The sequence below is a fragment of the Numida meleagris genome, chromosome 3, assembly GCF_002078875.1.
Source record: "Numida meleagris isolate 19003 breed g44 Domestic line chromosome 3, NumMel1.0, whole genome shotgun sequence".
Classification (NCBI taxonomy): Eukaryota; Metazoa; Chordata; class Aves; order Galliformes; family Numididae; genus Numida; species Numida meleagris.
The window spans coordinates 59,389,635-59,407,589 of record NC_034411.1 but is presented as its reverse complement, the minus strand read 5'-3'; the positions used below and the strand labels follow the sequence as shown (position 1 = coordinate 59,407,589).

The window sequence follows — 17,955 nt, the reverse complement described above, 5'->3', positions numbered from 1 at the left end:
ACCAGCCAAAAGCTATGCTTTTGCTGAAGAAATGTGACAGTGAGTGACTTTTCTTCCATCAGAAGTGAGCTGTTGGATCAGTGATGGTTGTGATCAGGAAGCTGTGGTCTCTGCCACATCAGTGCTAGACCACAGGCTGACTGCAGACTGTGCAGCTCCTGGCTGAATCACCCAAGAACCCCCTGCCAGGAAATGGAAAGAAACTGATGGGCTTTGGTGTCACAGTGGGCTTAGCTGAAATGTAAAACAGTGGAAGGTCGAAGAAGATAAGTTATTAGCAGCCTTTCTAAACGCAAATTGACCATGCCTTTGAGGAAAGGAAGGATAAAGTGAGAATTATTGCATTTGGGGATTAGTTACTCTGTTGTCTTAACACTCGATTGTTTTTTCTTCTCAGTGAAGAGCTATGTTGTGGCTGTGGTAAGCTTTCATTTCTTGTTGTGGTTTAGAGACAGAGTGTGCTGAAGTTAACTAAGAGGAACTGCAAGTATCAGTCGTGGAGCCACAGCCCACGAGTTTTAGCACCTCTGAGGAGTGTGAAGATATTTGTAGCCCAGGGGCACTGGCAGTTGCTCTTCAGATTCTGGAGGCTCTTAAGGTGTAGAAAAATTCACGCACAGTGTGTGTCACTGCAGAAAAATCTTCCTTTTTTGAACATGATTGTGTCTCTTTCAGCATTTGGTGCTCTCTTTTTGAATATCTCTTTGAAGTGACCCTTTGGGAACATAATGTGTTTGTGATTTGGTCCGTGTCCTGTTTGGATTTGCATCTCAGTGGCTACTGATTTTTACTTAGAAATCTGTTCTTTCACTCCATCAAATGAGGTGTGGCTTGGGATTCATTGACTTGTTTGCAGCAAGTTTTTGAGCCAGGCATTTTGAAGAGCATGCCTAGTTAGCTGGTGTGGTGGTATATGGGTGCCTAGGTGGAATGGATGTGCTGGGTTTCTGTTCTTGGTGAGCAGTGTGGTGAGACAATCATTGTGTGGACTGGATGGGTCTGAGTAGCAGAGTATGAATCAGACTCAGTGTGTGAAATCATTGGCTTGTTAATCCCACCAAGAAGAGTACAAGGGAGCAGCAAGATCATGCAGCAGGCAGGTTAAGACAGTTACCAGGCATAAAGCAGTACCCAGAGGAGTTTTGGAATGAGGTGCTATGTGCATACTTCTGCAGACATCTGAGATGATGAAGTATTCGAAGAGTGACAGAACAGAGAGTGAATGCAATGGATTCCCCAGATTTTATGTCCAGCATGGATATATCTTGCTTGGATATATCTTGAAAGGATTTTCTGTGTGTGAAATGCAAGTAGGTACTCTTCTCTGTGGCTGAGAACATCTTTCCATGTGGAGAACCTGTCTTTGGGAATTCAGGCTGAGGACTCCTTTCATACAGTGCTGTGAACATTCCTTCTACAAGTATATGAAAATATACATTCCAGGAGAACACCCTACATTGCAAAGCTTCCAGCTATGGAGCTTGCATAGTTATTCTATGTATTTATATAAGCCATATGAACATAACAGTTGAGGGGCTCATATTCTTGAATGCATTTGCCCATACAAGATCCTTATGAAAGAGATATTCCAATCTTTGTCCAGGGTCACATATGGCACCTGTGGTAGAGCAAGAAAATGAAAATCTTCCAAGTTTCCTGCTAGCTCCCAGTCTGCTCCACTGTCTTTTCTTCTGGGGTTGATCACAACCAACTCCCAGTGCAGTATGTTCAGTGAGATTTTTTTTCCATGATAGGAGGTAGAAGAAGCAAAATATTCAGGATCTGTAAATCTAAATCTCAATCCAGATGAGGAGCTAGTCCTTTCGTAGGGTTCTATTGCAGCATTTAATATTTTAATGCCTATGAGTAAAACTGACATTCATTTTCTTTTTAACCAGAGAGAACCAATGATTCTTAAGCATATACTGAAAATACTCAAAAGTGATTTTTAAAGTAGTGAGGAGATTCGTGGTGAACTATAAAATAATTTTTCGCGATATACCACACATTCTATTGAACAAAATATATTGCATAGGTTGTGTAAACTGCTTGGTATCGTGAACAACAAGGCAAAGCAGATTTGTAAGTGAATGTTAAATTTTTCTGGACAGTATAATCTTCAAATTAAACTTCAAAGTTTGTAATTCCACTCACTCTGATTTGTAATTTGTAAGGAAGGTATTTGTTATTTTATGCAGAATTGCAGCAAACAGATCAAGACCTAGGAAGCTAAGACTTTATTGTAATGGTTATCTTCAGAGCTTGTCTGCAAGACTTCTTCCACGAGAGATGGAAGTGTGTTAGGTTTTCCAATGGAAAAACTGTGTGATAGCTAATGTTAAGAATGGCTGTTTCATCTGTGGAGCATTGTTAGTCTGTGAGCACCAGTGGTGCTGGGACTGAAAAGTAGTCATGGAATTTCATTAAAACCAGTAAGTAATTAGTACTTATCACTCCACATCTAAAATAAGTAAGTGACTGTTTTATTAAACTCAGCATTGTGCTGAAATACTCGGTATGAGAAGCACAAGAATAACATCTAATTTTTAAGAAAGGTTTATCTTATTAGTGCAGATCTTCACAGGATGCATATGAGAATGGAGATGTCATTTAAAACTTACTGTTCTTCCACATCAACTTCAGGCACATATTGCCAAATCTGAAATCTAGAGCAGTGTTGACACTATTCTCTCACTCCAGAGAGAATAGACCATTCAAATCCTTTTCCATCACTCAGCAGAGCTGTGACAAGGTGAGGAGAAAACCATCACAACATTTCAGAGAGTCTGTCTTAGCCTTCTTCACAGGATGCTACACATCAACACAGAAAGAGAGGACAGTGTGGTGAGGTACCTCCAGCATATGCCTGGAAGATTACTTTCAAAGTTTTTTGTTTGTTCTAGAAATGAATTCCCATTCTCTGATGATGGATAGTTTCAGTCCTAAAGGTAAAAGGCCACAGTATCAGATTACGGGCTACCAGATACAGGCAACTGATCGTGTTGGCTACTCCAGCAGCCCGTGTTTTTATGTCCATGCTGAACTCAACCTTTCTAGCTCCGCTGCTATGGGCAGATACTGAACTGCTGTTCTTAGATTAAATTAGAACAATAGTCATTAGAGATGGAAAAATACCTAATGACCCATTCCCCTCCAGCTGCCAAACAGATTTTACTGAAAAAACGTCCAGGCAAATGTCCTCCATGGCAATCTTTTACCATGAAATATTACATCCTCTTTATTGTCTGGGCAGAGAGCAGGAAAGCTCACCACTTCTTGGCTTAAGGTTTTGCCAATCTGTAAGTTTGGTACCCAAAGACTTTATTTTGGTATCTGTTACCTTTTGCTCTGTAGATTTTGAGTGTCTGGAAAGTTGGACAGGGCATTTTTACAGTGTCCAACTAATCTGTTCAGTGAGTACCTCAGTTCTAAAAAGGGGTGAAGGGTATTTGTTGAATCAAGAGACTAAGCACCCAGTCCCACAGTTTGCATTGCTTATAGCTCAAAGCCCAAGTGCTGTGATTTGGCAGTAATCTCTGCTGTAACTGTAGGACACCTTTGTAACTACAATGGCTGCATGTACTTCACTTCAACTCACTACCAAAAATATAACTGTTCCAAACAGCATGAAATGGTCCCTTTTTTCCAGATGATCACTATCTGTCCTATCAGAAACACAACTGCACTCTTACTTCTGAGGTCTTCCAGAACTAATCTTAATATGTGATTTTATAAACCAGGTTTTTCAGCATTCTAAAGCTTTTGGACACGTGTGTGCTTTTTTTTTTTCTTTCTCTCTTTCTCTTTTTTTTATAATAAATCTGGATTCTGTAGAAGCAACTAAAATGCTTCATTTAGGTTATTGAACCTGTAATGGAAAAAAAAAAAAAAAAGCAACAACCCTGCAGACACTGTAACGGTTTAATTGGTATTCAATTACTTGTGCTTTTTCAAGCTTGTAAGAAAAATATCAAAGAATGAACTATAAAACCAGATGTATATCTCCAGAGGTTTAAATTGTCCAGTTTCCAGGGACATGCTTTAATTCTCCTCCCACTTAGTAATTTTACATTGGCCCAAGTCCTTTGGATAAGAAAGGGCAACTGACCTCTCCAAAATTAATGTTCTTACATCGAGCTGGAAACTATGGGATCTCACGGAATCTATAATCTCATTAACTGTAATCATATATATCTCTGTGTATTAATTCTGGATACTCTAATTAATGTCTTGGAGGTGATCCAGAGAAAGGCTACAGTATATGCAGTTTTGCACATGCTTATGTTTTTAGGCAGCTCCAGAAATTATTATAGGTAAGGAATTATTGACCAAGCTTTTCCATTCCTTTCCCCATTTTCCCCCTTCTTCCTTCCCCACATCATTACTTGGATTTCAGTTAGTTCAGGTGCTCTCTGTTACAGAAACATCTGCCTGAATTTTTATTTTTATTTTATTAAAAAAATATTTTAAAAAACCCACCAAGCCCCGGGTTTGTGTTCTGAATGTCTCAAGACTTTGGTTCAGCTGGTCCTTGTGAGAAAGAGGGGTCCTGCTGCGGCCATGCCCCATCAAGGTGCAGCAGCACTGCCCAGATGGGGGAAAGGAGTCTCAGCATGGGTGAACCAGCCCAATTAAGAAAACCATTCTCAGACTATGATGAGCAGCCAAATTTAGTGTGTTGAGTTGCTTTGCTTTGTGCTGTTGGTGCCCTTCCTGTTGAAGCATTGCTTTGTACTCAGAGATGCTGGGCTTATAGGGAACAAAATGTGTCATGCACTTGTCTCCAATGTGGCTGCTTCACTCTGGTAAAAGAGCCCACCAGTCTGTGGGTGACAAACCAGCAAACCTTGTTTGCTGACAGCTGACTGTTTGAATTCTCCTAGGGATTGCGGTTATTCTTCTGTTATTGTATTTTGGCAGCTCAGTCAGTTCTATGCTTGGGACCTCTATTTATAATGTGCAATTGAGCAATACGTTGGAGCAGGGATCTAAAACCCAAAAGAAATAGGCTGTTTGTAAAAATTGGAAGAGAGTTTGAAATCCCAAGGTCTCATCTTGTTCTGTTCCTTCATGGGTTCACCTTCCTCTTTCGTATTCATTACTTATGACAGAATGAAGTTTATGAAGAACTTCCATTTTCCTGACTCCTGTCCCAGAAGCAGAAGTAGGATCTATGCCAGCCTCAGTTCCTTGTCTATTCTCCACTGGTTGTCAACTGAACATTAACTACATCTATATATATGTTACTACGCATATATTGGAGAAACAGACACAAAGCATGTTTTCTGCTAAAAACAATCACTTTATTTATTATGGAAACCAGAATCTTGCTTGTTATCATTGGTTTAAAATATGACTAATTGTTTGGACAGCTCGGTACTTGAGTTAGATGGTTGGCTAGAGAGAGTAAGTTGTTGAAGAGTGAAGTAGTTGATTGTGATGATAAAATATACTCAAATATTATTACAGTTGTGTGTTTGCCTGAAGACTGAGAGGAATGGGGATTTTTTTTGTCTTTTTTTGGCTGAATCTTTAGTTTTCTTGGGCAAGGAAATTGTCCTGTGTCAATCTGATTTGCAAAAAAAAAATAGTTCAGTGGTGACCCATAACTGTTTGTTAGAGTTGTTGGGGTAATGCTGAGATTGAGAAGCTTTTGTTAGAGACGGAGGAAAGCAGTTGGTTTCCTTAAAGAGTCTGACATGCATAATGAAACTAAACTTATCTTGAATTCTACTTGTGGGAGAAGAAATTGGAAAACTGCAAAAGAAAGGGTCACTCACATAGACATTTCCAACTCCGCTTCTACTGCAGCTAAGATTTTGGGAGATTGCTCTGTCCATTTTAAGGATATATTTTTCTCTTCTTAATCTAGCTTTGAAAACCATATGGCAGAGAGTAGAGGGATCTGTAACCCTTTTTGAATATTTGGAATAAGGCTATTATTTCTCAACTTTTCTTAATTGTAGAATTATGCAGCCTTATAAAAACCTATGAAACTTTTTGTATCCCACTATCAGTTGGATAAATGCATCAGTAATAAGTAAGAAAATCCTTGGCATGTGGGCTATTCTCTTTGCAAATTCATAGTTTAGTCTTTTAATCAAACACGTGCTGATAATGTGTCAATGCCTGCCAATTGGTGCTGCCTACCCACAGAATCTCATGGCTGGGTGACTGGCTCCCACTGTTTTCTCCAGCAGCCCATGACACTTCTTTGTGAACAGCCTTTGGAGCTGTGGGTATATCTGAAGCAAGGTGCAGTCATTTTAATAGCCACTTCCTCCTGATGCTCTGTGGACTTCAAGCTGAGTGGCAAAGGTGAGAGAGCAGAGCTGTGGCCCCGAGCAGGTACTTTCATCTGTTTTATAACATTTCTGCTTTTGAGCTCTAGCTGGACAAAATGGGGATGAATTAGGATTGCTTCTTTAGCAGGGACTGGAAAGCAAATACAGCATTTCTCAAATGAATGATGGAGACCAGCTCTAGAGCAGGAGAACTGTCCGTTTTCCTGCATTCAGCCTGGTGGGGTAATGGGCCTGAGCCTAGAAAAATGGATGGAGATTCTTTTTGTGGTTACATCTTGAAAGAGAGAGAAGGTGTTGAGAAATACATAAGATGCTGTTGTCCTTTGGCTGAGGCTAACCGGGTAGAGCTGGTTGCAATATGTGCACAAAGTGATAACAAATCAGCAGACAAGGAAACTGCATATTGACATGTTTTCAAACCAAAGACTTTCTGGCTGATTACAGTAGAAATCCAAGATATTTCCAAGTAATTGCATCAGTACAGTTGGCAACGCCTCCAGCATAAACTCTAGGAAATCAGAGTTTATTCAGAGGTGACGTTTCACTTGCACCGTCTTCACCCAGCCTTTTCTTTCCCAGCCTTGGGCTGCATCAGCTTAGATGAGCTACTCTCCATGACTTCTGGTTGTACAATGAAGTCTAGGTTGTTGCCTCTGATGTGCCTTAGACCAAGAAGTAGAACGGGAGCTTTGAACGTGCATTTCTACTCACTCTCTCAACATATGGGGTTGCAAGTCCCACAAAGAGAGCTCACTGCTGGCTGAGTGACTGAGTGGGGTAAAAAGGAGACATTACAATAACCTACTATTTAGAGTGTGGCACTCTGAGTATACTTATCATTTCTTAATCTGGCCCTGGGTCTGGTTATAATTTGCATCTTGAGCAATCTTACTGTGTTCTACATTTGCAGTTGTTTCTTTTTCTATTGTTAAACCTGTTTTCATCTCACACATTTTTCATTCTTCCGCAGCCCGTAGCCAGTGACAGATGAGAAGGTTAAAATGCAGAAGGTCATTTGGATCATCCAGTCTCCATTGGTGCCAGCACAGGATTATGGCTTGCATGGTCTTTTTGCTATTGTTTTGTCCAGTCAATTGCTAAATAGACTCTGTTTATTGGACAAAGTTTTGCCACCAGTAATACCCCACATAACCTTAATTATAAGAATGGAGTCATCTGGGCTGCTGCCGAGAGGAGGGAGATGGCCTCATACGGTCAGAAAAATTATTTGTTTTTTGAGTCATCTTCTTCAGACCAGATTCAGTTCATTTTCTGTAGCACAATTTGTTAACTGGTCAAATCCGACATCTAAATCAGCAGCACTGTTCAAGTCCTGCTGATTTCAATCCTTTTTGTCTAGAATATTCTCCTAGCAGAAAACAGGTTGGGTATCAGCATGCATCATCATTAACCAAAAGGCTCTTTTGTTTATTCAAGGGCCTGTTTGCCTGCATATTTACAGTTGTTCTGGGCAAAAGGGATTGCACTTTGCTTTCCCGTGGTTTCGTATTGCTTCAGTTTACCTAGCAGAGAAGTTTGCCTTAAGGAACTCAGTAAGACATTACTGAAAATTGTTCGCCTGCAGAAGGAAATTAGAGTTTCACTGGCAGCCACAGAGACAGAAATCCACAGTATAAGAGGCTGGGAGTTGTGCCATGTTGCAAACATCATTATGAAAATGATTTAGTGTACATTTCAATACTCTTAAATTTTATAAAAACCCATGATACAAGTCTGAAGCATATATTACTCACACAAATTTCAAAATGATGTTCCAAGGCTAGACTTTCAAGAATACTCTTGTATATTCAAGAATACATGACAATGAGAAATATATTTTTAATTGTTTTAAAGGAAGTTTCTTCAGTGCCTTAAGGTCTGCATGCTAACCTACTGAAATCAGTGAAGTGGTTCCCTGTGAGAAATATGCAGCTGAGCATATTGCAGCATTGCAGAAATAGACTTTGCGCAGGCAAAAGCTGTAGCGTTTCACTGTTAGCTGAATAAAATCACATAAATATTCTTTGGGATAGTTGTCTTTTGGATGTATATCTCTCAGCTGATTTCACATAAATATTACTCTTATACACTTACTTAATAAGGAAGCCTAAGAGGAGTGAATTTTTTTGGCAGGGTTCGAGAGATGTTGCATCCAATATAAAAGAAAGACACAGCTGCACTCCTCTTCCTCAGGGACAGCAGAGCCTTCTTTCACAAGGTAGCATGAAGAGGAAAGATAACAAAAGCTTGTCCATCAGAGGTGGGAAAATGCTGATGAAGAGCTAGCTGTGAAATTCTCTTTCATGAAGCTTTTACAAAGTTCATCTGCATCTTCACATTACTTTGAGTATTTTGGGCAGCTATGGGACTGCCATGCTGGTACCAGATGGGTATCACCCCAGGACAACTACATCCTCATTTCTAGGTACAATTAAAGGTCCTTGCTGTATACGCAAACCTCTATCTGTTGTCAGATGTATGCAGCTTCAGTCTCAGTGTGGCCGATCTTTGCCAAGCCCAACTTGACACCAGGTCCTGAAGATGATTATCACATGTAGTACATCTTTCCTTCTCACACATCTAGGATGGTCTTAATGCTTGTCCTGACTGGATCCTGCTTTTGCAAGAAGCCATAATTCAGGCTTCTTGGGATATATCAGACCAGTATTAGTAGACAGAAGGCTGACCTGGAAAGTGGGGCAGTTTTACAAACTCCCGCTCTCTAGGTGATGTGGAACAAAAAGCCAAATGCCACACACTTGTATACTGTAGGCACACTACTTAACTGCTTCACCTGGTGTTTGATGATGAGCCCTCTGTTTCTCTGACTGAGGCCATTTTGCTTTCCATATTTGCTGAGAGAGGGAAGGAGGGGACTGCTGTGGGCACCGAGCTGTGATCAATGGGAATTGGGCACAGGCTGGGCAGCAGGGGGGCTGGGGGGCAGATTCTTGTGGGGAGTGACACTAAGTGCAATGGAAGTAACAAAGGGTTAACTGGGCTTGAACATCTATTCAGGAGCAGATTCAGGACTGAGCACAGAGGTTTCTGTTGCCTCTGACTGTGGTCCTGCTCTTTTCTTCTGTGGTTTCTCCAGGCCAGTGTGAATAACTTCATGCTCAGTGTGCTGGTTTCTAGGAATCCTATTCTAAGGCACCTAATTCTCCCTGGGAATTGTATCTTGACTGTCTAATTCCTGGCTGAGGAGTCTGCTAGGCAACAGGAAATCTACAAATTAAAACATTGCGACACTGAAATCCCTGGCTGTACCTCAGCTTTGCTGGAGGACCAGTTTTCATCTGTTTGCCTATGAAAAATATACTCAGATGTATATCCTTTCTCTTGCATCATTTAAATGATTCCTCATGCTTCCCACAGGCTATTACTTTTATTACACATGTGCAGTCATTTTGCTGCTCATTTAGTTCATTGTAACTCAGCCAGTAGCACTCTTGTTTCTTGATCCCCCCAAATGTGTGGTTTAAGATCCCACATTAGCAAAAGTTGGTTAAAGTTAAGCAGACTTAGACTTCCAGCTTCTGATAAGTTGCAGTAGGAGCTGGAGCAGCTCCCATTGCAGAGATGGCCTCTCTATCCGGATTGACTGGGCTGGACAGCTTCTCTTCTTCTTCAGCTCTTTTGTCCTTCCTAACAAAGAGGATAGAAGAGGCTGTGCTTGGAGTATCTTGCTGGCAGCATTCAGTACAACTCCAGTTGGCCCCATTTCTGCCTCCCATTTCCTGACCCCTCAGGGTCCCATCATTATGAACTGCAGAATTATTCTCTCTTCCTTCTCCCACAGCACCAGCCCAGACTCCACAAGCAGCAACATAACCAGGAGTTGAGAGGCAGCTTCCACACTAGCAGTGGTCTCTTTGAGGTGGCAGGGTCTACAGTCTGTCTCCACTGAGTGTTCAAGGAAATATGTGTGTGTTAGTTCACGGAAGATTCTGAAGACATTGGAGACTCCCCAGCTGTAATTGCTAGGTAGGCTGTCTGCTGCCCTGCAGGTCTTTTTGGTAGAGAGATTTTTCTTTTCCTGGCTAGCAGGGAATGAAGGTGCTTTACCTTTGACTGTTGATCAAAGGCAGCCTTTAGAAGGCGTAAAACAACAGAAACATTTAAGTAATTGCAGTATTCATTCCTAGAATTATATTTTAATGTGACCAGAAGTGTGTGTGCCCTTTCCTATTTGATTTCGGTGCCCTTCCATAGTACTATTATGCTCAGCATTTAATAAGCTTCTCTTTCAGATGGAATGCCTGTGGAAATATGATTCACTTCTATCCCCTCTAGGTCAGTGGTGTTAACACCATAACACTCATTGCTCTGGGGATCTCTCATCAGCCTCCTACACTTGCATTTTAAAAAACACTGACAATATTATCAGGAAATCAAAGTTGATGTTCAGGATTCCTTAGCAATAGACTATTGACATGCTGCAGTGGGGAGAGGAGCATCTGTGCATGGAGGCATATGGACATTGCTGCAGAGACCTGGCATTCACAGAATGGCTATCTCACTACTTATCTCTAAGGGTGACACAAGGCAGACTCCAGAGGACTGGGAAGGAGCACTTACAGCTCTAGCTGCTTATCCAGTCAATGGGACACCCAGCATGAGACCCCTCCTATGGTAGGGTGATCCAGAGCTGTTTGCCCACCTTTTAGGAGAAAAACAGAAAGCATTGTGGTGGGATACCGAGTCTCCCTGTTCAAGTTGTCATGTTTGCTGCAAGGAATTACTTATACTCAGAGGAAATGCCAAAAGGGGCCATGCTCCCTTGCCAGGCTACTAGCCCTCTCCAGAGACTGGAGATCTGGATCCCATTCTTCTACTGTACTGAATTCTTCAGGCTGAGAGACAGGAACCCACTTCTATGACTGCTCGTTGGCAAATACTTCCTTAGTTCTCAAAAAGCAAGAGCTTTCATAGGAGCACAACATGAGGGGAACCCTATTTCTGAGGGGTAGAATGTGTGACAAGGGAGAGGGAGTGAGGGGAGGGACTCAGCATCTTGCAAGAGGGAGGTGAATCACACCTTTCAATGCTAAAAAACACGCACAACCAGCGCAGAGCTCAGAGTTTCAGTTGTGCATGTGAAGCGGGACCTCTGACCTGTGTAGCTGGGAGACAAATAAATTCTGGACTTGGAAGGAGTCTTCTTGAGCTGTAGGAATAAAAACTTGTTTACAGCGCACAAGGTAAGATTTACTGAGCACTGTCGTTACCAATAGCACAGACCTACATAACGGCTCACTCCTCTGTAGCCGACAGCTCCCTGGCCCAAGTGTGGACTCCTGGACTGTCATCAAGGACATTGTTATGCATCACATATTAACAGCATTTATTCAGATTATTTCTGATTACATCTCTCTCTTTTTTTTCTTGCCAGTTTCTCTTTCCCATGTCTGCTCATTCTCACTCTGCTCCTTCCCCCTCTCCTCTGACTGCCAACTCTTCTCTCCTATTTCTGTGCTGCGCTCCTCACCGTAGATCTGTGAGAATCACAAGCACACTGACTTGTGTTGCTTCCTGTACATGGGTCCATTTGGGGCCAGCCCTGACAGCCTGCATGGAGCAGCACTTCATCACCCCAGCCTGGACTTCCCAGGGGAATGGGGAGAGTAGCCATGCAGGCAGGAACCTGAGTGAGCTCATGGTTCGCCAGGATGGCCATGAGATGCTGTGCCCTCGACCTGTGTGTGTGTGTGCCAAGGGAAGGGCAAGCAACAGCACTGGGCAGTGGGCTTGGAGCTGCCTGTGCCCACTTGTTGCCACGCCCCAACACCACTCACTGCCAGTGGGGGGGCTGGAGCTGGCCCTGAAGCAGGCTCCTGGGGAAGGTATCATTGTGTTTCTGGCCAGTGGGAGCAGGCCTTGAAGCCTGGGGAACTTTGCAGTACACACAGAATATGCCAGATTTAAGGCTGCGGACAATCCTTAATTATTGAAACTGCCCAAACTTCAGCAGTCAGCAGATTTAATGTGCCGATAATATTTGTGACAACAGGAAGCCTACATGGGGATTAACATAAGGCAAAAGAGTGAATTAGCTCTAATTCCTGGCTTTTGCTCGGTACAGATAGATGTGCACCATTCCAATTTTCACCTTATGTATTTAAAAATCATTACAGCAGCACCAGAGGTGATGGGACCAGTCCTGAAACTAACATTGCCCCATAAATTCAGCTGCATAAACCATGAGGCCTAGCTAGCTATGTAATTAGATTTAATCTAACCTATAATTCACAGAGTGGCTTGTAAAATGCATTAGAAGAAATGGATTTATTTATAATAACAAAATGTGATCTTAAGCATCTGATTTTAATAATTGGACAAGTGCTGAGCCAAAGGCCTTGGTTTTCTGTCTATCAGCAACTTTTAGTGCTTCACATGCATATGCAGTAATATAATGAGCATTGAAGACAAGCTTGTCCTTGGGCATGTATGCAGCCATGGCCCCAAGGACAGGAATGGGAAATGTGTCTCCAAAGGCACATGAGGGCCTCTTCATTTGCTTGACAGTAATCTCAGTCTTCAGTGACTTAAGGGAGAATGTTCAAATACTTAAATGAACATTATTCTTGAACATAAAGTTTTAATAGTTCCTATTTTAAGTTTGTCATCAATCTGTGTAGCTTTATAGGAGATTAAGTTCTACATGTAATATGTTATCTGTTTGGATATCATCTCCTCTTCCTTCATCGTGGAGCCGGCCCTCTTTCCCAAAGACATGAACTCCTCGGCTTGTAGAGTTCTGGGAGGAACTGATGGTCAGCAGTGCAGGTAATGTGACTCCCACTACATCTGCACATGCTTTGGGAGCAACAGCTACCATGGTAATTTGGCTTTTAGCTTTTTACAACCAGGAGAGGAAGGCGGGAGTTGTCTTTTAATCACAGTGTCAACTTTGCAGGCTGTTAGTTGCATGTCGAGACCCAGACCTTCTTAGGTGGGAGTAATACATTTACTGGACACATCTGAAAGGCTTAACATTGAAAATAATAACAAAGTGGTTTAAACATGTATTTAGTCACATACACTTTCAATAGGGTGAAATATGTAGCACAGCCACTTTTATTTTGGTTGCAGAATTGCCATCCTTTGTTTTCCATCTAAAACCATACACTGGGAGCCACAGAAGTGTAAGAGCCCCTCGCAGTCTCCTATGAAACAGCAGATAAAGGAAACCAGAGAGACCCAGATGATTGGAGATGATTCTGCTGCCAGTGCTGGCACAAATGGCACCTGTGAGATGGCCGAGCCCAGGAGCTGGAATGCATCCCTGGAAGTGCTTCTCTGAGTCACTGTGGCAGCTGGACTGGGGCTAAATTGAAACCAGAAATACCAGTTGTCATGTCACTTGGATGCTCTGCTTTCAGCCAAATGGTAGATGGAAAAAAATGCAACCAGATGTTCTCATGTTATTAATATTGTTATTATTATTATTATAAATAATATTCCTTGCTGGCTGGCTTTCACTCTGGGCACATCTGGAGCACACATGCTTGGGACGGGAGCACCAGCCACTCGCCACCCCCCTCCTTCCCTGCACACCTGTAACAGGGGGAGCTTGACCTGCCATGGGGTACCCATGCGTACCCATGTGTCCCCTCACCCGCAGCCCTGTTTTGAGACCTTTGCATTCCTGTGCAGCCCTGCTGTGGGCACACTGGGTGTACATGATGTAGGCAAACTACAGATGCTGCTTTTGCCGGCTGCTTCTTTGCTGCTGGAGATGCTGATGTGATGTGCCCACAGTCTGGAGCACCTCCAGCCAAGAAAGCAGGATCCTCTGAGACACTTCAGAGGCAGTTTGCTGCCTAAGCTACCCTATCTAATATTAGGCACAAAACTCTCCAAAATGTTCCCATGCAATTGTTCCTGCTCTATTTTATCAAAAAATGGACTGGGTATGGATGTGAAAAGGCAGAGTGTGGCACACTGTCAGCACTGCTCTCACCAGGAACCCCAGCAAACCCCAGGACTTAAGGGTGCACCATCTGCCAGACACTGTTTGACATTAGTGCCAAACCATTGCTGGAGTGGAAACAATCTTGTTGTTCCCAACTTAAGTCAACTGTCTAGGAATACAGCGAACAAGGAAAAAAGTACTGAAGGAGGTGATGACAGTGGTTCATTAAAAAATAATAAAATGCAAGGATGCTATTAAACGTAGCATAATGGTATTAGTGTATCTTTGAGTTGATCAAACACAGCTCTAGTATAAATATACTGGATAGAGCTTTATAAATCAACTTCTGCAGTCGATTTATTGCGCTGACAGTATATTTCTCATTATTACATTGTGGTGACATGCAGTAGGGGTAAAGCACTTTCCATGGACATGGGAAGATACTGTGCCTGCCCTTAGAACTTCACAACTGTCAAAAAAGGAAGTACAGCCCTCTGAAGTCACCCCAGGAATGATGGATCCTTCCTCTTCCTTGAGACAAAATATGTCTCATCCATACCATGAGCAGAGAGCCCAGAGGGTCCCCACTGGAACAGCATGGACTAACTGGTGGTGCCTGTGCTCCTGGCTATGTGTGGGCAGGAACTTGCTGCAGATGCTGAGGAAGGGCAGTGCCTGCTGCAGCCAGAGAGACTTCCCAGAGGTAACGCAGAGTGAGGGAACCCTGCCCAAAACAGCCAGCTGCATTTGGGGAAATATCAGGTGTGTCATGCATGCGAGCTGCCTCTGTTCAAAAGAGAACAAGTCCCCCATCTGACTCTAGTTGCTGTGGGTCTCTATTGGAGCGATTCCTCTGCCTCCAATAATGCCGTATTTTTTTATCCATAGTTTGAGCAAGAGTCATCCTATGCAACCAGATTTCCACACAACCAAGTTTTCTGGAGCATGCCTTCTTTGTACATTGGTTAGGGTTTTCCAGGGTGCAACCACATGAGGATGTTTGAGTTTCTGGAGACCTGGGAGCTGAGGGAAAGGGCACAGGTCACGCAGAGCCCTGGTGCTTGCTGCACCACCCCAGGCAGGTTGTACTCGTGCTGCCAACTGGGAACCCCCCAGGGAACAGAAAGCCCCAGCAGGGCCATGGGTGAGGGCTGAGCAGCTCAGTTCATTCAGGGAATGCTAGCCTGGAATTTCTTCTTTTCAATTTTCTCTTATTCCTTCTGCACCTCTAGGGAACAGAATCAACCACGTATATGTTGGAAGGAGGTTTATCAGACATCTCGAATTTCCCCAACACACTGCTGGCAAACAAAACATATGCTGGTCTGAAGCCATAAAGAAACAGCAGGAAGTCTTTTCACCATTAAATCAGTGAGGTATTGCCACCGAGGTGAATAAGTCACAGCCTTCATGCTTGTCACCTGAGAGGCACTCAGTCGATCCTCGATCTATGGAAAAGAGAAGGACAATTAGGTGATAGGGGTGTTTGTTCCTCCTCTCCTTTTTCTGCTGTTTTTGATCCCAGTAGTTTACTGTTCCAAGTGGAAAATAGGGATCATTACTGTGTTCAGCCTTGTTTTTTGTTAGATGCTTATAAATCCTTCTAATTAGCTGTAGAAATCATAAAAGCTCAGCATCATGTTTTAATCATAAACTCCTCGGGCCACTGATGTTCATGTCATTCCCTGGATCCTCATTTCCATGTACAAATTACCGAGCTCGTAACACTTTGGCAGCTCATCTCTCATATGCCAGTGCTATGTCCAGCAGAATTATTATTTCAGTAACAAAGCCACAAATGTACACCTGCAAAAAATAAAAATGAGAGAATAACACTGCAGTGGAAGTCCTCCACTCCTTGTACTATTGGAATATTATAGATACTTTAAAGGAATTAAACGCAGGATTCGAGTATAAGGCCTGGCTGGCAGATCAGCGAAAACATTTTCTCTTTCCAGAAAGCTCCCCAACCAGCAGATAAGGAGGAAACCATAAGTACTGCACTTAGACACCAGTGCTAACATGCAGAGGGTTTTTGGGGCCAGTCCAGCAGGTCCAAAACATCGTAGACACAGCTGTGAAATCAAACTTCAGCAGAATTTGTATCCAAATCATCACAAGAGAGGTCAGCATCTGCTAAGACACTGGATAATAATAGCTTGCTTAATTATACATTTTGCCTGTAATTTAGTCCAGACCAGCTTTCCTAGTGGCAGTGGAGGAGGGTATTTTCCAGTTCTTTTATGTTCCTGTGATTAGTGGATAATGCCCTCAGTATATGCGCATGTATCTAATTTACACTTTAAACTTAATGTAATTTTGTCAAAATAAATATTATTCTTCACTTTTCCAAATTTTGCTTCAGCACTTATAAAGTAAACATTTTGCTTAGGAATGTGGAAAGCCTGTGCCTGCTTAATGCCATTGCCTCGCAGGGGGAACAGGAGACGGTACATCTATTGTGGTGGCTGAGGGCCATGCAGCTGCCAGCACTGTGTCCTTCATGGGTACCAGGCCTCCCTAACTGTGTCAGAGGAGCAGTGAGGACAGCAGGGTGTCTGCCTTGACCATTGCTGTAATTTGCCTTTACAGTCCAAATAATAAGAGAGGAATGGGATGACATGATAAAAGTTTCTTCTATTTTTGCTGTTATCATTGCTTCCTTATATGCTTTGTTCATGTTTCCTCCTCCCTTTTTTTTCTTTCACTCACAGAGAAAGTACAGCATGTAGTCCACCAATTAATTTACTATCCACAAGAAGATGATGCCCTTCACATTTCTGAGGGCACTCTGAGGAAGAGCTCAGAGCTCCTGTGCTATGCATGGGTATGAGAATTACAGAAAATGGAGCTGCATTGAGCCAAGCTGGACCATTCAGCTTCACTTCTCTTCAGCAGTGACATGGCCAAAGTGTCACTGGTGCAGGTTGCCCAGAGAGGTTGTGGGGCCTTCTCCTTGGAGATATCTAGAAGCTGCCTGGATGTGGGCCTGAGCACCCTGCTTTGGGTGTCCCTGCTCAAGCAGAGTTTGGCCCAGGGGGACACAGAGGTCCATGCCAACCTCAGCCATTCTGTCATTCTGTTGTGGGTCTCTGCTAGTTATTACTCATACATCTGAAACTAGTTGCTGGCAGTGAGGATCTCCAGTAAAAATAATATCCTGGTTTGTAGCAGGATATTAGCAGCAGGAGAAAGGCACGTAGGACACGGCTAACCCCACGCGTGCATCTGTGCATCTCCAGCAGGCCCTGGGAGAGGCTTGGGTGCCTACGGGGAAGATGGCTGTATCTGTTTCCTTGAACAAAGGCTCCCATATAGATAGATTATATTCGCTAAAAATATGGATTAAAAATTCACTGATCATGAGTTTCTGGTTGAGTCCTACTTTCTGAGTTGTTTTCAAGCAAAAGTGAAAACTGAAATCTGGCAAACTTACAAGATCAATAGCCTTTACTTAAAATGACTCACCAATTAGCATGTCTGTGGCTTTTAGTAACATTGTATTCTTGCCAATCACACTGGTTTAAACTTTACCTCATATATAAATTACACGCCCAGATTTGTGTCTCCTCTCTTTTTTTTTCTTTCCTTTTCTTTCCTTTTCTTTCCTTTTCTTTCCTTTTCCTTTTCCTTTGTTTTCTTCTTTTCTTTTCTTTTCTTTTCTTTTCTTTTCTTTTCTTTTCTTTTCTTTTCTTTTCTTTTCTTTTCTTTTCTTTTCTTTTCTTTTCTTTT

The 17,955-nt window shown here is 42.6% G+C and overlaps 1 protein-coding gene across 4 annotated transcripts in view; it reads left to right on the top strand.

Moving 5' to 3' along the window:
* TRMT11 (tRNA methyltransferase 11 homolog) overlaps window positions 1-17,955 on the top strand; it is a 139,992-nt gene that overhangs the window by 37,604 nt on the left and 84,433 nt on the right. Inside the window, exon 13 of one of the 4 annotated variants that reach the window (XR_002437551.1) lies at window positions 7,276-8,258. The exons of 2 other annotated variants lie outside the window; for them this stretch is intronic. Coding sequence is in view for 1 of the 2 variants with exons in the window: in XM_021393072.1 (XP_021248747.1) it covers window positions 7,276-7,296 (21 nt within the window). In the remaining variant the exon portion in view is untranslated. Of the gene's footprint in view, window positions 1-7,275; window positions 8,259-17,955 lie in introns of those variants that run through there. One more of the 4 variants, XM_021393072.1, reaches the window with a different exon arrangement.